At 41.2% G+C, this 22,611-nt stretch overlaps 1 protein-coding gene across 5 annotated transcripts in view; it reads left to right on the forward strand.

The window, feature by feature from the left end:
- Window positions 1-208: 208 nt before the first annotated feature.
- Window positions 209-22,611, forward strand: part of FBLN5 (fibulin 5) — a 57,527-nt gene continuing 35,124 nt past the window's right edge. The window contains exons 1-4 of one of the 5 annotated variants that reach the window (XM_021273666.4): window positions 209-257; window positions 10,328-10,382; window positions 12,857-12,908; window positions 14,054-14,296. In XM_021273666.4, coding sequence (XP_021129341.1) covers window positions 238-257; window positions 10,328-10,382; window positions 12,857-12,908; window positions 14,054-14,296 — 370 coding nt within the window. In that variant the 5' untranslated portion in view covers window positions 209-237. Of the gene's footprint in view, window positions 258-7,034; window positions 7,141-7,720; window positions 8,191-10,327; window positions 10,383-12,675; window positions 12,790-12,856; window positions 12,909-14,053; window positions 14,297-22,611 lie in introns of those variants that run through there. The other 4 variants (XM_021273665.4, XM_005021441.6, XM_021273667.4 and 1 more) reach the window with 4 other exon arrangements.

Genomic DNA, 22,611 nt, shown 5'->3' on the forward strand with positions numbered 1-22,611 from the left:
GGGCTGTCCAGAACCAGCCACTGTGGTGAGTGTCTTCATCAGCATGCTTTTGTTAATGAGCAGCAGCTTTGAGATCAGGCTTCTTGTGTTGAAACTATTTTGTGCTGATAGAATCAGAGTACTCACAGCTTCAAAGATGTTGAACATCATCAGTTCAGCACGTGATGATGTGAGGCCTTCCCTTCTAATTACGCAGCAGTGTGGATTCTTTAGCAGCATCTGACAAGGAATTTGTGAATGTCCTTTGGAAATCTTAGGTAAATTATATTACTTCAGCTTCTCATCTGCATATTCACCTGCTTCTTCAGAAAGCTCTGGGAGATCTGTGAGCTGTGGCTTCCTATTATGATTGTCACAATGGCTTCTACCCAGCTCCCAGTGGGCTTGTGTTCAATGATTCTATTTTTATTTCTAATTCAATACCAGTTTGCCTGATGTGGTAGATTTACTGTTCTGAATTTTATTACGCACTATATGGAAACCTATTGAATGCAGTATCATATCTTGGTGCCTTTTGTTCTTGTAGTATTAGCACAATTTTGTGAGATTTTACACTTAGGATCGTTTCAGCTGTTATATGTGTTCAGATTTAATTCATAACACTTACTTTGTGTCAGGTGAGCTCTGATGAATTGTTACTCTTTGTTTTGTTGATTTGTTCTCAAGCCTCTTCTGCTGGCACTTCAATTTTCGGCAGGTTCTCCCAAGTACCATCATCCTTTTTCTTTCTATTTTTTGTAAAACCTTTAATATTTTGTTTTGTATTTTTAATTCCATGACGGGAACATCTTGAGGTTTCTCTAGCAAGTACAGATGAAGAAGAATAACTTAATTTTCTTCTGTGCTTTTATCTTTTCTAAGTGCTATTTTTATACCTCATTCATCTGCTGGCTTTGCAGACTGCTTGGCAGTTTTCCTGCTCTTGGTGTGTCTGAAAAATAATTTATTATTAGCTTTTATGCCTCTTGTGATTTGTTTCTCAAACTTTCTTGGCCTGCTTTTCAGTGCTTTTTACACTTAACCTGTCAGAGTTTTTGTTCCTTTCTATTTTCCTTACCTGGCACAACTTCAGCTTCTTGAATTTTGCTCTGAAACAGTGGACAAAATGGGGACTTGATTGCTTTATCAGGCTTGAGCAGTGGAGTCTGTTAGCCATGCAAGCACCTCTGTAGGGAGAAGAGTCCATTTCCACCAAGTTTTAGGATGGCTGCTTGGGGTTCTGGGCCCCAGCAGCACCAGTAGGGCTGCTCAGAACAGCCAGGCTGCTTCTGCAGGAGGAAATGCCAGTCCTGCAGAGCTGCTTGTGCTGTGGCAACCAGCACAAGTCAAAGCACAGGACAGCAGATAAAGGAAAGAAACAGCCTGGGCGGTAAGCTGCATCCTTCACAAGAGATTTGCTTTGCAAGATATTTGTAAACACTACAGCACATGCTCAGCAGAATTAACAAGTAATAGGAGCATCACTGCTCAGCAGGATTCCTCGCAGCAATGGCACCTATAGCTGTATGATTTTTTTGGGGACAGGAGTCCTCATTGCTGCAAATAATGAGCCTGAAAATAATTAAGTGACACTTAGAGGTTTTATTAGCCAGTTCTGTAGCCAATTTATTTCCAAGTGGCATGGTTAACTTATGAAACCCCACTGTAATAGGTAAATTATGAAATGGTGTAATCCTTGCTCTGGGAGTAGGTAAATTAAGTGTAGTAAAGTGCAAGGGTTTCAAAATGAAATTGAAAGGCAATTTCTAATAATGGGATAGAAAATTGTGTGATTTAAAAAAAAAAAAAACCTGTTTTACTATACATCTCACCTAGAAGACCACTCACTCCAAAATGAAATCCAAAATTATTAAAGAGAATTTTAAATTGTCTTCTGGGGTTAGGAAAACAATTAAGTACAAAATAAGTCAAAATTAGCCCTCTCCTCATAAGGGAACTTTCTGCCAGTTCTATATTTGTCTAAAACAGTAATGGATGGATATATCCATGAAATTATTAGATAAGGAAAAGATCCAAAAATGTAGGCATCCTTGCTGATTTCCTTCTTGGAAAAGGAAACCAGAAGTTTTTGCTTATATTCGTCCATAAGAATGAAGCATGTTTAAAAGGGGAATGTTTTCCACTACTTGGAAAGAGAGAAGCTCTGGAAGAGAGCTATGATGTCAAATGTTTTTCTACTCTGGCTTCATCAGCAGGGTTCTGGCAGGTGCCCTTACCAAAATAGTGCACATACTTGTGAACGTTCAAACACCCCCTTTGGGAGATGGCATTTCTACAGACTTGTTTGGGTTTGCTCTGAACCTGAAGTGTCTTAATGGAAAATGCAGTGCATGCTTGATGCTACAGAGGGTAACATTTAGCTCTGGATAAAAATGAATTGCTTAAGCAGGCAAAAGAAAAAATTAAAAAAAGGATAAAGGATTCTCAACTAAATCTGAGGGAAACAAAATATGTACATTGCATGTGACGGAAATAATGCACCTGGGAGAGGAAGGAGGAGAGGTGAAGCGATTGTTTACCAGCACACGTGCCCCAGCAGGCAAGGAATGCTTCCAGGGTATTGTGGAGTGGGGAGCTGCTGCCTCAGGTGTGCCGCTCTAACGTGCACCCTGATGCTGTGGTGAACAGACAGACACAGTATGTACAGCATGGTGCACGAGTTAGTAACGAACCTGAGAAACCACAAAAAAATGGTGCAGTCTTCGGATACTAAAATTTAAAACAACTTGGTCCTGTATTTCTAAGGGAGGTTTTAGTACATATTTCAAATTGTCTGGTCATAGTTGGAGACTGCTGGCTTATGTATTGCAGACACTTGCAAAGACTGAATGTTGGCTTGCTCAAATAGGGAAATAAACTTTAGAATTGGTCCAGAAGTATTAACAGTTTTATGTCCTTATTTATGGGAGGTCATTTTAGGCTGAAACTGATCGTAAAGGATTAATGCTCGCTTCAAAAGGGGGCTGGTAAATGTCACAAGATTAAAGAGCGTTGTTTTCAACCATGCTGTCTAGAACATTTGACAAAAATGCAGAGCAGAAAAGATTACAACCTAGATCATGTACATGCCAATCTTACAAAATAAATAATAAACTGAAATGTCTGTCTAGTTTCAGGTATAATGTGAACTGCAGTTCCCAGAGCTATGCTTAAGTATGAGATTTAAAAGTGAAGAGGTAGCCGAGTCCTGATGCCTGGGGCATTGGCCTGAGCATTGTACTCTCAGATACCAACAGCTCAAGGGGAAGCTGTCAGTTCTCAAGGAGATATTTTGTCCTTAAGTACAAGATGATTTTCTATATGCTTTTAACAGAAATACAGTTTTGAAAGCATAAATGAAGGTCAGTCAAGGATATATTAAAAAAAAAAAAAATCAGCAAGAAAATGAATGAATGTTGTATGCTGTTGCAAATGATAATATTGATGGACCTGCAGAGGGTTGTCACATGCATTAAAATTGCTGTGAAAACCCCGTATTTTTCCTGGGACAGTTATCAAAAGCTTTGATTGCTTTTTTTTTTTTTTTTTGGCTTTTTTTTTTTCTTGCTGAGAGAAAGAAGCTTGTCTAGAAAAACAACCACAGCTAAACAGGTGATCATGAATGTCAAACTTGATCTCACTAAAGGTAATACACCTAAAATAGTTTTGTAGATGATGCAGTTCATTGGGCATTGGTTTAAGGCATTTGGGTTCTGGCAAATACCTGCTAGACCCTACTATTCCTTATTTCATGGGATGATTAGAATGCTCTTAAAGTAATAAAGTTCAGTCAGGTACCAGTCCATGTTTAGCGTTGCTGCATTTCAGAATGGAGCCAGAAATGCCTGGGTTTTCCATTGACTACTTTTTATCTTAAAGTAAATGCATTATTAGCAACCGGTATTGGAGTGACCACGGACCTATAGTTATATAGAGAAAAACAAAAACCATGACGTGGTGCTCAGAGAACATTTGCTGCAAACATTAAAATAGCACTCTCCTTTTTTTTCCCTGGGGAGCAGTGCCATCAGCAGCAGCATTACTGCATCATACACTGTTGTCAACCCCAAAGAATGCATGCTTCAGACAGACAGATGACATCCCCATGCAGAAGGGAAGGAAGAGATACAGTATTGGCTCATTGTTCTGTGGATAACTCACACAGGTGGTAGATTTACCATACTGAGACAACTGAACCCAAAGAGATAGCAGCACAACAGCAGCTTTTATGTTTTCTCCTTCCTAAAGACAGTAGCGTAACCAGCAGATCAGCACTACATGACAAGACATCTTAAAGACTGAATTGCCAGTAGGTTTTAGTTAGCACCAGTGATGTTTTCAAAGTTATGCATTATGTTAATTTTCATTGTTAATTATTATTGTGTTATGTTTGGCTAGGAAACGAAAATATGTTGAGAAATGTGCTTTTGAGCTACTGGCCAGAGCCATCTGGAACAGGTTATTGCGCTGCTCGTGTTATGAGATAGCATTTAGAAGTCAGCCAATGAGTGAAGCCGACCTCAGCTGACAGCATAAGGTTAGTCAGTCTGTGGCAAAGGAGAGGGAACCCTCCCCAGATACCAAGAGTTTGCAGTTGGCATTCTGTGCTAGGAGGTGAAAGAAATATGCCCAAATCCCTTCAGGCAGAATTAAGGTTTGAGACCAAGTTTCGCGTGTGCTTAGTGCTGTTCAGATGGCAGCAGGGTGAGAATTGTTGCCTGTTGTGTATTATATTGGCACATGACAATATCAAAAACTTGCTTATTTGGCAGTCTTAGGAACATTTTGATCAATCTCCAGGGTCAGATTCAGCCCAGCCGGTGAATCTTGTTGGTGCTTGGGTGCAGTCAAAATGCAATCAATTCTGCAAATGCCCAGCAGTTGTGCTTTAAGTGTTTTACCAGTTTTTGTGATAGAAAATTTGGTCCCATGAGTTTTGGTAGAGCAAAATGGATGTTTTAAGCATCTAGAGTTTGGACATAGGCCTTTAAAGTGTCAGTTGTAGACTTTTTCTTTTTCTTTTCTTTTTTTTTTTTTTTTTAATTTACTGAATTCAGGTCTGCATGACTGTGTAAAAGATGTCTATGACTTGTCACTTTCAATGGCTTTGGGCTTGCACATTTATCACCATACACATCTGTGTAATTTGACTCTGCTCTCACAGTTTGACAGTGTCCTTGGGAATGTTCAGAGAGAAAACTTGAAAAAATTATAAGATCTAAGAAGGGTGTTTGGCATATATAGTTCTGCAGAAGTAAATATAATACCAGAACTTAAAAAGAAGATGAAGTGTTGTAAAAGTTAGTAGATGACAACTTACATTTGTGAAGCAGACTTTTTGATCAGGAATGCTGAGTGTAATTAACTCTCCCTGAGTTCCCTGGCCTAAATACAGCTTTTGTCCTTGCATTCAGAAGCTGTTACATTATGTTTTCTGGTGCTGAGGGTCACTGTTTACCAAGTGTTCTGCATTATCTACAGGAGCATGGTGCAATTCATACCTTTTTTGGAGGGTAGAGTTAAGGTTATGCTACACAGCTTGTGTGTCCTTTATATATTACAATTTTCAAAATCCAAGTCTTAAACATAATTGGAGCTATAGTTTCAACCTTAGCTACGCACAAAGAAAGCTTTCAAGACCATATTCAGTTACTTACCAGAACCCCATTTTGTACTGTGAACACCTCCTCATGAAGACAAGGTCAAGGTAGTCTAAATAAATTAGAGGATTTTGGAACAGGGAGAAACAGTTGACCATTGAAGTGAGAGTGCTGCTCCACCTAAGTCAAGCCACCAACCTCAGCATAAATGGTGAAGACATCAGTAGATGGTGTTGAAAGATACATTGAATAATCTGTCCATTTATGGGGTGAACAAAAGAGGTTGTGTACCACAAATGTCTCCCTTTCTGCAACTTTTCATATGAAAGGGAGATGTGAGAAGGGTGTGGCTACACCTCATTATTTTGTGGCTGATTGTAGTTACTGAAAGGTACCGCAAAAATTTCACTTAGCCATAACATTGAATCCTTTTATTTAGGAAAAAATATAAAAATAAAACCCACCACACTGTGAACTAGCCCAAGTTGTGGTTTCATATGCTTTTTATACTCTCAATTTTATCCACTCAGTCTGTCTGATGGAGTCAGGAAAAAGCAAAACATTCTTAAGGGAGCCGCTTAGGTAATCTGGATTCACCTCCTCTCTCCAGCGCTGGAGCACCTCTTCCCGTTGGCTGATGAATCAGGAATCTTTCATCTGGGGCACTTTGTGAGCAGATTTGTGCTGAACCCATACAGGGATTCTGGCATGCATACTATGATTTTGCCATGTAAGGTGAGAAAAATTCAGTGGATCAGGAAGTGAAGCATCAATAAATGTAAGAAACAAGTCCTTCATCCCGAAATATGGATCCTCAGAACATCTACTTTGCTGTAGAGCTGGTTCTAACAGTTTCAGTAGATCTTCATACACCTAAAATAGAGAAAGTGATGCTACTTTTAGCTTGGTAGCTCTCCAGATCACCGAGTGTGTTGAGCAACACTAGACCTAAGATGGAACCATGATATAACTGTTAACCTTTACCACAAGGAAAACTTGCCCAGTCCTTGCTTTCCAACTTCTGTTGATTTTCTGATCCATGACAAAACTTTACTCTCAATGTGCTCGGTTGGATTGTTCACAAGTATCTTCTGTGGGTTTTTGGTAAGTTTTGGGAAGTCTATTCAAAATAAATGAATTGGTTCTTGTTTATCTGTTTATCTTGTTTATCACTAGGAAAATGTTTAACTTTCCACACAACACAAGTGATGTAAGGAAGTCACTGAGAGACAAGCTGTCAAAAGTGGCACTGAGCTTCTGGCGCTGTAATTTTTGAAAAATCATTTGGACATTTGCAACTAGTTGCATACAGAGCTCCTGTGCTTTCCATTGACATAAATATGACTTGTGGGTGCTCAACAGCCTTGAAGAAGCTATATTTTTGTATGTAAAGCTGTTTATCCACACTTAGAAGCCAGTTTTATGAATATCTATTCTAACAACTCTGTTTCTTAGTTTCTCAGTCCATAATGGAGAGACGTGTGATAGATTTTATCATGTCGGACCTTTCATGGTCCTTGGGAATAAAGGGTTTCCTAAGATGGAAGCCTCTACAAAAACTGTAAGTATTCATTTCATGTCTATGTCTGCATTTAATTTTAGTGTTCATCTGTGGATCTAGCACAATCTTTGCAGCATCTGATTGCTCACATCTCATAAGTGTACTGCTTGAAGATCTGCCTGTGACAAAGCTGCAAAACACCTGAAAAAGTACTTTATTTCCTTCCTCTTCAGTCATAACTGGAGATCTGCAGGAATCATCTTTCCTGAGAAATTGCATTTCACAAGCTCCCTTAAGCACGGGGTCTACTTGAAAAGGGCCAGTGTTTGTAGACAGACCATTTGCTTTTGTTTGAATGTTTAATTTGTTTATTCCTGTTTTCAAGTAATCCCTAAGCAATATAGTTCCTGTAGCTGTGATGGTTATGAATTCAAGTTATTCACCTCCCAGAGGGTCAGAACTTTCATCGCTATGCCATTGGCACGAAGCAGTGAGTGTTGCATATTCATCGTCCGAGACACCGGTTAGAGGGCCTCAAAAAAGCCTGACTTTTTTGTTCTCAGAACAAGGAAAACAATCCCTTCCCTTCTCCGGTCCCTTGATAAGAGTTTCTGTCCAATAACGGTGCTCTCTGCTCTGAGGCACATTTAACTGTGAAGTTTGCAGCGGGAGAGGCTTTCCTTCAAGCTGTTAGTGTTTTATCCTGGCAGGCTCCTCGAGATTGTTGTGAGGAGTCTAGCCAGTTGGTGAGCTTTGTAATCTAAACCAGCTGTCCCAGGCTGAGGCCCCCATTTGCATTGTTTAACATACTTAGAAAATGAAGTGTTCATTTTTAACATTCCTCCTCCAATTGGTTTAATGCTGAATTACAGAAGAGAACTAAGCAAAACCAGGTGCTTTCTCTGTATTCTCTCCAGTGTCTGAGGAGGTACAGACTGCTCCCGATCTTCTCCATTACTTGCTATTTCATTCTTTGGACTATAAATGACTGAGGAACTGAAGTGCTAGCAGAGGGTAATGTTTGGAAACACTTTCTAGTTATTCATCAGCACAGGCTCTGGTTTTTTTCCACCTTTCCCCAACAGTTTTGGACATGCAAGGATTAAAAAGGTAAGTGCTATGCATGAAACTTCTTTACTTACCGAAGGGAAACCTACTTGTGGAAAATATCTGTGGCAAGGATTCAGTATGCCAATCCACTTGCTAAAGCCATTTGCAAAGAGACGGGATCTCAATGGTCAGAGGTGGGGAAAGTCAATCTGTCTGTTATTAAAACTGTGCTATCTCTGAAGATTTTCTTCTTTATCTGTGCTTATATCCTCCACTTTAAGAACCCCAATATCGGTGAGAGTGCTGAATTGCAACAGCAAACAAGCCCCCTGGCTGCAGTGATTGATTTGAAGCTAATTAGTTACTATTGCAGAAGTTAATTACTAGTTTAAAATACTCTGCTGCTGGACGAGCTACTGTGACCAGCTGAATAAAGCATTGATAGGCTGTGCTGTATGTCTGCTGATAATTCTTGAGCAGATTTGAGATCTCAAATAATGGGCAAACTGCGATGGTGGCTGCAGACAGAACGCATATGAGGCAATAAGGTCACCCCCACCCCAGGAGAGAAGAATATATCATCTTGTAACAGCGGAAACTAAAGACCGCCTAGAAAAGTACGAGTTCTGCCTGACTAATTTTATGGCAGATTTTGCTAGTGTGTACTGCTCTGCAACACCGTGAAGTGCTCCCGTGTTGCTACGTATGTTAACACACAGCTATAACCTGTTGTATTTCCTTCTAGTGCTGCTCTTGCTATGCACAGAGTGAGTGTGCAGAATTTATAACCAGTGCCAGATTTAAAACATCTTCAAAAAATTTAAAGGATTAATAGATGAAGTGCAAGCCTAAATAGATAATGCTGTACTTTGAATGCTTTGCATCCGACTCTTACGGAAAAGTCTGTGTAGAATTTGCTTTTCCTTGTCACTCAGAGGCTGCCAACAAGTACGATCTGCCTCCGCAGCACTATGAACAACCATTTTAGGGTTTGTGTTTACTTTTCAGAGCTTGTGCCTGTTTCCACATTTCAAGCAAATGTGTCCAAATGTGTCGGTCTCTGCTGGTGCATGGTTTTGTCTGATGCATTTGTAGGTCTTGTTCAGCGGCTCAGTTTGCACTGGAAATCGGAGACAGCTCTAAGAGAGAAAGTTGGCAGCTTAGTGGAGTAGCAGAACTGAGACTACCTAAAATATCCTGCGCTTCCTGTGCTGGTTTTGTGGGAAATGTATACAATTGCCGTTCAGAACTAGAATCCAAGCTAAGCAAGGTGGGGGTTTAATAGTATTGAGAAGAAATTTTCTATAAGGCAGAGGCAAAACACTGAAATCTGTAGTACAGAGAAAAAAGAAAGTATTTCTTGCTGTCCTTTCCTGCTTTCCTACTTGGAGGTGGGGGGTTGATTGATCAGAGAGCTTTCATGCTCCAGGTAAAGAGTCCCCTATATAGCCACAGAGCTCTGTTAGCGAGGGACCCTCTTCTCTCAGCTGCAGTGAAGAGACCCAGCAAGTCCCGCTAGATGCTAAGATGACTGGGGAAGTCTCCACTGAAGATAGCAGCTTCTAGTAGCTGATGACCTGGCACAGTGTGTCTACTTGCAGAGCAATGTAGTACTGAAGACTGAGGAAAGGGACAGAATCTGGCCCTAAGAAAATGGATTAATCTCAGATATAGTCTCCTGGGGATGAAGTGCGGTTTAGCAGCTAGCGCAACTGGCGTGGATTCAGGACCTCCTGCATGACAAGCCTGCAGTCCTGCCAATGAGTTGCTCTGTGAGCTTAGGAAGGGCCCATGTGCTGGTTTACCCATCTGTAAAATGTGCACAGTGTGCATGAAGAACTTGGATATTGTCAAAAGAAAGGTGTCAGAGAGAGGCAAAAATGCTTTACTGAATATTATGTGTTTGTTCATTAAGCAGCTACTGCGTGGTGTGGTATTAAAAGAAAATATTAGTAAATAGTTATGTACAAATCAATTCTGATCCCAATTTCATAAAACCATAGCAAAATTAATGACTCTGAGATCTGAATCTGGCCCACAATCGTATTGCTCTCTCTCCAGAGGCCAAATTCATGTTGACAAAACTCTGGAATGCACTGAAGTGTCACTACAGATTAACTTGTCCATGTGTATTTAATTCTGTATAATGAGCCTGGATATCAGAAGGTTTTCAACCTATTTTCTATGCACATTACAGGATACTGACTGCTTTCACACTGGCCGTCTGCCTTTCGAACCCTGGAAAAGCACAGGTGAGAGGTGCACAGAGAGATCTCTGTACTGTTTTATACTGAAGCACTATATGGCATGAGACTTAACTGGCTAGCAGGTGAATAGGAAGCTCTGTGGTCTGGGGTTTACATGAAAAGGAAGCTGTGTGGTCTAAGGGTTTAGAGGGGAGGACTTGGAGCCAGCAGGATTCTGGAGTTGAACATGGACTTAGCTTTTTGACTCATCCTTGCCAGCTCAGCAAAATATCTCTGCAGAAACCTGGACCTCACTAAAAACCTGATTCTGCTTCTGAATTGAACATGTCTGAAAAAGGAAATAAGAAAAGTCATCCCACAAGAGCAGGGACAGTTCAGTTCTGTGATGGGGAACACCAATGTTTGGAAAACTCAGTCACGTAAACAGGCATGTTCTGTGCATAGCAGTCTGGCAGAATCTTAAGACTTTGTTTTTGGACTGCGAGCCTGAATGACTGCATCCTAGCTAGGGCTTCGCTTTAATTTGTGCCCAAAGCCATTTTTGTTCAAGATGCAGGGCTTTTGAGGGTGGATGGAAGTAGAGCAGTCCAGTTCTTGAAATAGCAGAAGCATTAGTTCTTTGTGTTCTTGGGCTCCAAGTGGACTTTAAATTAGGAAAAACAGTTCCCAAAGGCATGTTAAGCTTGGATTCCTAGCTGATAATCCAGATATGCTCAATGTCCAGAGCTGTGTTTCTAAATACCTTTGCCAAAAGACTTTGAAAAGTAGTTGTGTTTTTCTTCTGTTAGGTTGAAAATTTCCTGCATGTGGCGTGCTTACTGATATTTTTGTGAAAATTGGATCTGTATGGGAAATGCTTTTCATGCCCCTCGAGAATTTTTGAGATGTCTTTAAGGGTTTGTTTTTATAATTCAAAAAATATTATTTCCAATGTTTTTTTAATAGAAACATCTTGTACCATAAATTAATTTTGAAGTCCAAGCAAAAAAACAACTTGAAACCAAAATGATAGCAACAAATTCTTTCTGAAGATATTGAAACAGGTCATTTCAATATTGGAAACTTTTCTAGAATAAAGCCTAAGAAAACTGTTGAAATCACTTCTACAATAGTCTCAGTGTTTCTGAATCATGGTTTACTGTGGGGAAAAAAATAATTTTGTTAAAAACTAACCCAACTTTTCCATCTAACCTGGTTGTAGTGTGTGAACTACAGCACAGGAGAAAATAGGAAAAGGTTGAGTATGTAAGTTCTCTAAAACGTGAGGCTGATTATACATTCACTCATCAGAATATCTTGACCTTCCCCACCATGATACCAAAGTAACTTGTAATGCCAAAATAAATGAAGGCAGAATTCTTTCCCACATGTTTGACACTACTAGTAGTGGTTCTGTGTATTTGGGCATGCAAATGGCAGGTGCAGTTCCAATAGTGCCATGTATTTCATGCCATGTCCCCTCCCAGCTCCTGCAGTGGCCCACTTCCATTGATTAATCTATCTCACACCTTGTCTCCAACCTACAATTTGCTACTTCTCCGAACATATGCAAAGTACTTTAAGGGTTTCCATTGATTTTTTCCACAGAGTCCAAAACGAGTGTCTTTAGCATTTAACAACAACAACAAAAAAGGAGGAATCCTGAATACACTCCCACCATGTACCCTTTGGTTCCTTCAGTGGTTTTTGTTTTCTTGATGTCTCTTGCTCACCTGCCCTACCATTACCCACTTACTGGAAGGATCCACTTGTGTCAATTGCATGGCCCACTGCCACATGCCCAAAGGCTCTGTCAAAAACTAGGGAGAACAGGGAATCATTTTAATGGGTTTTGACAAAAGTCACTAGTTAGAAATGCTGAGGAACATGGATTAGGTGTTGAAGACTCCAGGTTCCAGCCCTGATAAAGACCAGCAGTGTAGGATAGGAAGGAATAAGGTTTCCAGTGATTTTGTATGCATAGAACACGTGTTGTGTACAGATTTATCCCCTAAAAATCCAAATGTTTTGTGTGAACTAAAAGCCTTACTTTTTAAAGTTTGTGTTTTAACTCTGGCTTCAGGTCAGCTGGCTAGCTTCTCGAGAGTTATGTACTGAACCGTCTACATGTGGAGTTTCAAAGCATGTTAGAGAAGTCAGCTAGTACCTCTGAACCAATGCCCCCTTGTTCTGGCAAAAACAAGATCCCAAAATAGAAGAACACAGCTTCTGTGTTAACTCCTGGTAGGGAGTGTGTGGCACATCAGGTGTTGGCTATCCCAGCATATCCCAGCAGAAAGTAACAGCCTGAAACGATCACCACCTGTGGGAGTGGCCTTCTGGGTTAAGGGGCTGTCAGGCGCTGGAGGTCTCAGGTTCATTCCCTGTTGCCTGTCCTTTGGGGAAGGGACTTTATTTTGATGTCCTGAACATTTTGGTGTGCTGAACAGTTCTACCTAGCGTGATAACCCAGGTGAGCATCTGACTCTGCAGCTGTCTCATTTCACAGTTACTGAGTGTCCTTTGTTTTCTCCTTTTAGCAACAATGCACTAATGGGTTTGACCTGGACCGTGCCTCTGGGCAATGCTTAGGTAGGATTTTAATTACATCAATGAATTTAATTCGGGGTTCAGAAACACTGCCTTTGTTAACTTTGTGCTGCTCTTGGTATGTTTTAGGTGAAAAGTCCTTGCTGTGTGATAAATGTGTGTGTGAATAAATATATGTGTATATATATAAATGTGTGTGTGTGTGTTTACATAGCCCAAGGATATATCAGTCTGTGACATGGGGATACTAACTGGCTGTCAGTGCTTCCCAAATACTTGTAATGCAGTGAAATGAGTTTGGGAGCTCAGTCCCATTGCTAAATAACAAGGGTTGTTCATCCTCCTTCTCTGTCTCCTCCAAACTCAGTGTTCTGTACCTGGAGGCCCCAGATAAAGTTTATTACTGCTCTGTGTTGAAACTCTAGGACAATCAGTGAAGCAGGTGTAGGGAAACACTCACTTTACCCTATAGCATCTTTTCATAAATGAATGTGAAGGGAGGCTCTCAGTCTCCAGGGCAGCATCTTCTGCATGAATTAAAGTCTCTCAAACAATGAGGGGGAAAATGAGCAGCAGGCTGCTTGCTCTGTCATGGCAGTCAAATGCTTCTGTGCTCTGAGAACCAAACATTCGGTTTGGGTAAACCACTTGTATCTTTCTAAATTTGATTCAACAACAATCACAATTGGAACAAAAAAGAGGCCTGAACCACGTCTCCAGATCTGAACATCCCTAACTTTTTCTGTGGGAGGGAGCTTGGGAGTTCCAAATCAGAATCCAAATTTCACAGCTGGGCAAACCAAACCACCAGTGTTTGAAATCCTGATCTGCATGTTGTGGTTTGGACAGACCCACTAGCAGGAATAGGCGGTAGCATGCTGTAGCCATGTGTAAATCAGTATTTAAACTGAACATTTATAGAATAACAAAGCAGGCTTTCCCCTCTCCCTTTAATGCTGAATTAAAACAAGTAGAACACAGGATATATGGAATATATGGGAAGTTTCCTGACCTAGTGCAATCTAACTTCAAAGCAAGGCTCTGCAAAGAAAGATTAGCCCTTCCGTTCAAAGAGAGTATCAAATTTTTAGCAAAGTCTTGATTAAAAAAAAAAAAAAGTTAACTGTTTTTCAGATAGCTCACGCTAAGAAGCGATCACTCACTTAACTTCTGCAATTTCCTTCCAGATATTGATGAATGTCGGACTATTCCTGAGGCCTGTAGAGGAGATATGGTGTGTGTCAACCAGAATGGTGGCTATTTATGTGTACCCCGAACAAACCCAGTGTATCGATCACCATATCTGAATCCTTACTCAAATATTTATCCACCGCCCCCAGCACCAGGCCCAGTTCCTAACTACCCTACTGTTACAAGACCTCTGATCTGTCGATTTGGGTACCAGTTGGATGAAAACAACCAGTGTGCTGGTAAGTAGTAGAAATCTTTATTCTGTATTTTTATTTACATTGAAGCTTGTCTGACATTGAAGAAACAATTGTCCTACAATTGTCCTTTGGTTATTCTTGTGTCACTGAAGCTCAAGATGCTGAAACTTATTTTAAAGGGTGTGAGCTGTACATTCCATATAGTCATAACTCAGTGCAAGCTAAGACATGTTCTAGTCTGATTATTTAATGAGGAAATCTGCTTCCATGAGAGAAGTAATTTTTTTATGACATAAAAAACCATCTGATGGTAGGTGATTTGTTAATTAATCAAAAGGATGCCTTTCATGCTTAGGATTTTGTCCTTGAGAGATGGCATGGCCTGCATTTGAAGTATTAGGCTGGGACTGAGGAAATACTGATTTGGTTCTTGGTTATATGTGACCCTGTCCAGATTTCTGGATGTAGGTCTTTCAGCTGTAGATGGTATAAATAAGAGTTGTTTCTTCCAATGCTTTGTGTTCTTCACTTAGACTATGATGCCTTTGGAGTACATCTTATCTAGAGGGTATTACACAACTCTTGGTACTACTACCGGTGCCTTAATGACTATAGACTTCTCCAGCTGAGACTGGAAATCTCTTGTTCTAGGTACTGCACAAACACACAGAGAAAGAATTGCTGCCCCAGCAGACCTTTGATATTTTCTTAGGACCTTGGTGTTCCCCAGCCTCCAATAATAATAATAATAAAATAAGTAACTCTGCGTTCTTGTGTTGGTAGTTCTTCTATTGCAACTTCTGGCTAGATTTTGATTTCACTTACTCCATTTTATACCATGTTTACCTTACATCTAATCTGGTTCTGTGTTATGCAAATTTATGGGAGATTTGGAATAAATCCCTTTGGTTTACTTGCTGTTGATGATGTCATGTTACGAAGGAATGGAGAGAAAATTTCTGAACTAATCCAAAGGAAATTCCACTGGCCAGGATATTCATTTTGATGCCAGACCTGGCTACAAGAGATCAGAATCAAGCCAATCACTGGTGACTGTCAGGGTAAATGCTGCAGATGTAGCTCACAGGTCTACCACAAAGTTGGTCTATAACCACTGCTTCTGGGTCTCTGTTGTCCTAATGATAAAATTAATTTTCTATTTGTTATTGTGTGTAGCTAACTTGTATAAAAGTTTTGGTGATTTTTGTTGTTGTTGTTTTAAATAGAATTGGTCTCTGACAAGTATAAAAGCCCAAATCAATGGAGATGTGTGCTTTCAGTAGAGAATTTTGTCTGTCTGCAAACTAAGGAATTGCATTTAATGCAGAACGTTTCTATTTGAATGCTGCTGCACGAGCTGAAACTGACTTGTCTTCTGAGAAGATTTTGCCTTCTTTTCTGGAATTTCTGGCAAGACTTGGTTTCTAATGATGTACTTCATTTGCTTCCCTATGTGAGGAGATCATGATGTGTCTCAGGAGACGTGGAAGTACAATTGTAAATTCAAATTATTTGGGGCACATTTTTCTATAGTTGAATTATTGATCTCACTATTATCCAAGGTAGCAGAAATACATTTTCTAACTAGCAATAGTAGTAATATATACTGTAAAATGTAATAAATAAACACCTTTTTAATTTTATTTTTTATTTTTACAAAGAGTTTTGAAATCCTGGGATAACTGTTGAGTTTGCTGTAAAAATAACCATGTATGCCATCCAATCCTTTAAAAATTGCAGCCAGTCCTTCTGGTGTTAGTGAACAGATCATCTTAAGTATTGATTTGTAGGCTTTCAGGAGTGTTTTTATTTTGCTAACTTTGATGTAGGTGAATCAGGAAATGGGACAGTTAATAGAAAAGAAGTGCTGAAATCAAAGGGGAAATGAAATCCCTATATTTACTGTCTGGCCTGCTGCACACAAACCATACAAATCAAAACAGGTGGATTTTGGAAACTTTGACAGTGGAACTTCCAGCCTGTAAAGGCTGTGTCTGTTTCCATCCATGCTGGCAGAAATGTGAGGACTAATTCTTAAATCAGGGCTGTTCGCTTCTGTCACTTTAACTTTCAGACATGGGAATTTAATTGTGAGGGAAAGTTTGGTGAATAGAGACATTAACAAGAATAGATGGGAAAAGACAGACTGCTATATGAGTATCACAGTTAGCTGGAAACAGTTTTTGAAAGTCTACATCAGGTTTGAATTTGGGCGAATGGTAGGTCATGTTTGTGTTAGAGGAAGAAAAATGAAACTTAAAGAAAACAAGACCTGTCAGATTGAAAGGGTCTCTGCTGAGCTTAGGTTTCATTTTTCGTTTAGTGAAATCCCGGGAGACGTTCACTGTCTTGATGCACTATTTATTTTTGTGTCTGTGTGCCCTAGGATGGAAAATGTAGGCACCAAGAGAATGGTGTGAAGCACTGCATGTCTCACTGCAGTGGCAGGAGAAAGGTCTTGTCCCGTTTCCAGGACTTCTGGTGCAGTTAACGGGGGTGATGTTCAGCCTCGTGCATTAAGGCTGTGGAGGTGAGGCACCAGGGGACCTTGAGAGGGTCCCCAGGCAGCACCGAAATTTCACCCAGGTCATTCAAGAAAGGCTGAATCACACGAGTCACAGCTCCATCTTACACTAAGCAAATTATAAGCATTGCTCATGTTAGTGGTATTTTGGTCGCTGTGTGCTTCCCTGCTTGTCAGCATTCAGCATGCTCTTAGGCTATGAAGCACTTAAAGGGTTAATTTCGTGGTGGAATGGTTGAAAAGAGTAAACTGGAAATTCTTCTGCCCAGTAGCTGAACCTCTATATAACTTACAGGTTTGTTATGCTGGGGTTCTGGCATCTCCTTCCAGCACCTTCTTTCCAAATAAAAAATTACTCACAGGTATTTCCATTAAGGATGATGAGACTTTTTTTCTATCAACTTCAGGGGAAGCAGAGCTAGTCTCATGCCAATGTTTCTGAGAAATATCCTTTTTTTTTTTTTTTTTTTTTTTTTTCTTTTTTTGTCTGGTCAGATATGGGGTTACAGGTCTGGGCCACATTTTCTATGGCTAGGCCAACAGAAATCTTTACTTTCTCTTTGAATTCCAGTCAAAACAGTTTATTAAACACAGGAACCTGCCCTGGGAGATTTGCAGCCTCAGCTTTGAAACACTGAGCTTGTTCAAGAGACTTCCAAAGTGAAATAGGATAAAAATTTGATCTGGAAGCAGTGTAAGACTTAACAAGCTCTCTCTTTTAAACCTCCTCATTGCTAGAGCTGACAGAAAAGGGGAAGGCTATGAGAGGGTTACTCTACCTGCCTGCCAAGCCTCCACGTCCCAGGCTCTCAGAAGAATGTGCACCCCAGGTGTTACAAATAACATTCCCCTCTTGGGGGCTGATATATTGCAACATAGCAAAAAAGAAATCCTTGCAATTTTTTTTTTCCTTTCCAGCTTTTTTGGCTTCTACCTTTTTGACCTGGATGGTCACAGACAAGGGTTAGGTGTCCACGTTCCTTCCCCATCATGTTCACTGCTCAGCCTTACCAAGAATCTTTTCTGGACATCTTTTCAAGGTCTCCAGGTCTTGTCCCTTGTGAGACAAAACCCTCCCTGGCACAAGTACCTGATGCAATGAGGTGCCCCAATGACACTTTGCCCACTCCAGTGTCCTCCACGTGATGCAGAAGCAGCTGTAGCCACTTCTGGCAGCAGGCAGAGAAACACTTCAGCGATAATTTTGTTTTTAAATCTTTTGTGGGCCTGATTCCTGATGGATGGATGGATATTTTTACTGCTGGAGTTGCTGAATGCCTTATGGCTTGTATGTATAAATGTGCTGTGCTTTCAACTGCATGTGTAAATTCATTCCAAAGCAGGTTGGGAATGATTTACAGCCACAATTAATGCTGGAATAAAAGACCACATTCAGGAAAAAGCAATGAACAACTAGCCTAAGAGCACTGCTCAAACTGTTTGTCTTCTAATGCTACTTCTCTATAAATACTGAATGTTTAGTCATAATAAAGACTTTTTGTTTGTGGCACTTGCTCTCGTAACTGTTGGCAAGATTAAAGTGGAGCAAGGGCCCCTGGTCTTGTATTATACATTCGTAAGCTGAGAGTTCTTTCCAATTTCCCTTTGCTCCACCTTGCTGTTTCCTGATTTACAATGATTCTTAAAACATGCCTCGAGCACAGATCCTTCTGGGCATTGTGGAGAGAACTGTAATGGGTGGACTCCTATTTTTGCTTTTTATCCTGTTAATATAGATGCACAATGTGAGGAGATAATGCAGGTGGGGAGGCATCTTAAGAGGGCTGAATGGAGGATTTTGAGCAAGCAATCAGACTGCAAAGATGGAGAAGTACATGTTAGGAAGGGTGTAAGTGTCAAGCAAGATGAGTATGACCTAGAGATGGAAAGAAGGGAAGCGTCCAGTGGAGGAGATAATATTTTATTTTTTTTTTTTTTACAAATCTTTATTTTTGAAACAAAGGCTAAAAAGAAGAAGCATAAAAACAGGGGGAAATGGAAAGATACGCTTTCCTAGTGAAATCAGAATTGTTCTTCAAGGCATCCTCTGTGCAGCAGTCATTGCTTTACCTTTCTTCACTTCCCAGCAATGGCCAGGACTCCCGACATTCCACACCTACAGATCCCCAGCCTGTTGACCATGGAGTGAAACTCCTTTCTTCAAAGCATTACCTTCGCACAGATGGGTTTTAGATCATTATCATTTATATTGCTAGCATACCTAAAACCCACATCCAAGCCTGCAGTCGTACTGACCTGACCTCCACTCAACCTCACGAAGAACAGCCTAGATGAGTTTTCAAGCAAAATAAAGGAACCAGATGTGTACATCTGGGGAGAGGAGAGGGAAATGAAGACACAAGAAAGTGAAATGAGGTGCCCAGATCTTGTGGCAGAACTGTGGCTGTGCCAGGGATAGAGCCCAGAGCTGTGCCTTAGCCACTGAGCCAGAATGTCTTATAATAGCAACCCTTCTGCAGTGAGCTCTGTCCTATTAGACACAGGAGGAAGAAAAGGAGTGAAATGCAGGAGACACTGTGCCCTGGGAGGGGCAGTATAAAGGAGAAGGTAAATGGAATCTGCTCCTGCCATTGTCTTTTTTAACCCCAGTTGGCTTAGCTCTGTGTCCCAGGAGACAACATCTCTTGATTAAATTAAGGGTCATGGTATGTTTCCTTTACTCCTAAGATGGTTTTCCTGACAGCTTTTGTACAGGGAAATATAAATTTGGACTTTGTGCTGCCATTGTAACAGGAGAGTTGCCTCTCAAGAAAGAGTTGTAGTTGGTAGCTAGGGCTTGGGCTGGAGGATTTTGGACTTGGTTCCTGACTCTGCCATAGACAAACAGGCTGTGTATTTTGGGACTCTAGCTCATGATGTTTAAACTGAAAAAAATCTTTTTTGGAGTTGTACAAGAATCATTTCAGGAATGGATGATAGCTTCTGAGGTAGATTCCTGACTGCTATCATTTAAAAAACAGTAATCAAGAGGAAAAAGGCACAGCTTAATAATCTGGCAACAGTGAAGCTTGAAATAAGGACTGGGGAACTTACTTTACTAGTGCATTAAACTGGTTCAATATCACAGGGCAGTTTTGTCTATGTTTCTGACCAGAGGAGAGGCGAAGTGCCAGAACTTCATCAGTATTTCCCCTTTACTTCAAAAATACCTGTGCTACAAAAGCTTTCAGTGGTTATTTGATCCTGTTGCTTTTCAGTCACCATCTACTTATTCTGTGATCGTTTCTTTTTTTCTCCTTCTCTGGAGATATTTAAGGCCCGTCTGGATGCCTACCTGGGCAGCCTGCTCTGAGGAACCTGCTTTGGCAGGGGGGGTTGGACCCAATGATCTTTTGAGGTCCCTTCCAACCCCTACAATTCTGTGATTCTGTTTCAAGTTCTAGCAAAATTCTTGATGATCGTCCTTTGATTATCTCAGGTAACGACAAGAAAAGACAAGCCAGGTAAAATAAAGTTGTGGAGAATACAAACTGTGTGCTCTAAGACAGGATCATATGCCAGGGACTGACAGTTATGATATGTGCTCTGTATGAATATCTGATATTAACATTGTATAGATGTACTTAACATAGCCCTGTCCCACTGGATAAACCCACATCATTCGGTTCCAGACAAGCACAGTTATAATTATTTTGGGTCCAGAAACTTGGTGCTTACAATCTGATGGTTTGATCTATTCACAAGCCCACCAGTCTGCCGAAAGGTAATTATGAGTTGACCATAAAATATTCATGGATGAAAAGGTACATCTGAAACCACTCAGAGCTCCTTCCTCCCTCAGGAAACCATTGCACCAGCACAGAGGAGGGGCTGGGGCTGAGGAAAGGTAAGGCTCAGCCTGTCCCTACAGCAGTGTCCATCAGCAGGGTCATTCCTGCATTCCTTCACCTCACCACCAAGTGTATCCTACCCCAGCAGAATTGACAAAGGAAAATGAGGGTGCAAACGCTGCTTTTCACTGAAGGAAATGTGTTTGTGGTAGAGGGATTGACTTGATAGAGGAGGCTGCTGTACATGTCTGTAGCCAGGTAAACTGAGCCTTCTGTGGCTTGGATTATTCCTTCTGTCATTCCTTGCTAAGTGCACTGTAGGAGGAGCATGGTCTGGTGGTTAAAGTACAGGAGTACTTCATTTATTTGTGAAGCTTCTACTACTCACACAGAAATGGATAAAGCTTGAACCAAGAAATATAACATGCAAGCCAAGAAAGCTGGCATATTATTAAGAAAACTGGCACCTCTATGTGGAGTGAAAAAAGCAGGTTCCTGGGTATGGCAGAATGTAACAGTAAATGCAAGTCTTATTGATCTGCACGTCAGTGTCTTTCAGGCATCGCTAGCTGGCCATATTAGTGTGCAATGATGTGAGAAGGGAAAATAAAATAAGCGTGGCTATGGTATAGTCCCAACTGAACTGCAGTCAGACTGGTTAAATAGCTGCAAAGTCAACTGGAGGCCAAAGCTCCTCTCAGCCCTGTGGTAACGGCCCCCATTGATTTTGAAGATCTTAGGATCTTGGAGCAGAAGTTAGAAGAATTAGAAGAGTTCATTAGGTTTAGTTTAATCTGTCTGAGCCTAAGGCACTGACCCCCCTCAGAACAAGCTGAATCGGCTTATGGACAGGGAGTCTGGTGCAATGTTTTCCTCCTGCCAGATTCCTGATACCATGATGAAGGTTTCTTAGATGCTGTGGGAGAAGAGCAGAGAGCTGGTCACCTTAAAAACTGTGGCAGCCAGGGGAGTGTTTGAATTTGCTTCCAACTTCAGCTTGAACTCAGCTGTTTCTGTCTGTGGATGTGTCTTTACCTGCTTATTATTAGGGGCTGATTGAAAGCTTACTGTTTTTTCTGTAGTGAGGCTGGGACGGAAGCATGGTGGTATATGGAGGGGGACAGCAGAATGGGTCACATTGCAAAATGTACCTGGGTCTCATGCAGAGAGGGGACATGGGCACAGAATGGATGACATTCATGGCGTGTTGGATGGCCAGGCAGCAGTCCAGGCTCCGGAAGGTTGACGTTCCTGTAGACTGTCCTCTCTCTGTCATGATGTGCTTCAGCTTTCTCTTTGCCTTGGGGTTGGGTGATATCTTTGGTATCCAAGGTGGAAAGAACCCAGGAATCCCATCTCCTTTGCTTTGAAGGCTGCAGGAGAAAAGAGCGTCCAAGAGAAAGAGGTTTAGCCTATTCACTGCATTGTGGTTGGTTTGATGGCCTCAGTAAAGCTCGGTGTCTCTGAACTGGGGGTTATTGGTCACTGGGCTATGAGCCAGACAATACAGAGCCTTCAGCTGTCAGCAAGAGCCAGTTGGCAGGAGGCTCTATGTGACTCAGTTCAGAGGAGCACCGCTCGTGCCCAGCCTGCCATATCCCCAGGCATGTGCTGGCCAGGGCAGGGCTCTGACCCCTGCTGTTAATCTCTGAATGATTCCTTAGACTAACTGTTAAAAGCGGTTTGATACGTGGGGCTCTGTGGCTGCTTTGCCTTTATTATGTCTTACTTCTAGGGATTTCAGCAGTGCCAGATCAGTTAAAGCCACCATGTACCGATTAGCTCTGTCTGCTCTGGAGCAGACTGAGTGAGAGCTTTCCTTTGTGGATAGCTGTCATGCGAGGCAGACCTGCCAACCAGGCGGTTACGGGGCTTAAGGAAAATCAAGTCACTTGATGGTGCTGGAAGACTGACAGACTTCACAAGTACCCTTCCTCAAGCCGCTGGCCTTGTGGCTTGCTCCCCTCTCATTTTCCTGCAGAGTCTGTTTTGGCTGTGGGTGACGGTCCATGCCTAGCGGTCTGCTGGGAGCCTCGGGGACA

The sequence above is a fragment of the Anas platyrhynchos genome, chromosome 5, assembly GCF_047663525.1.
Source record: "Anas platyrhynchos isolate ZD024472 breed Pekin duck chromosome 5, IASCAAS_PekinDuck_T2T, whole genome shotgun sequence".
Classification (NCBI taxonomy): domain Eukaryota; kingdom Metazoa; phylum Chordata; class Aves; order Anseriformes; family Anatidae; genus Anas; species Anas platyrhynchos.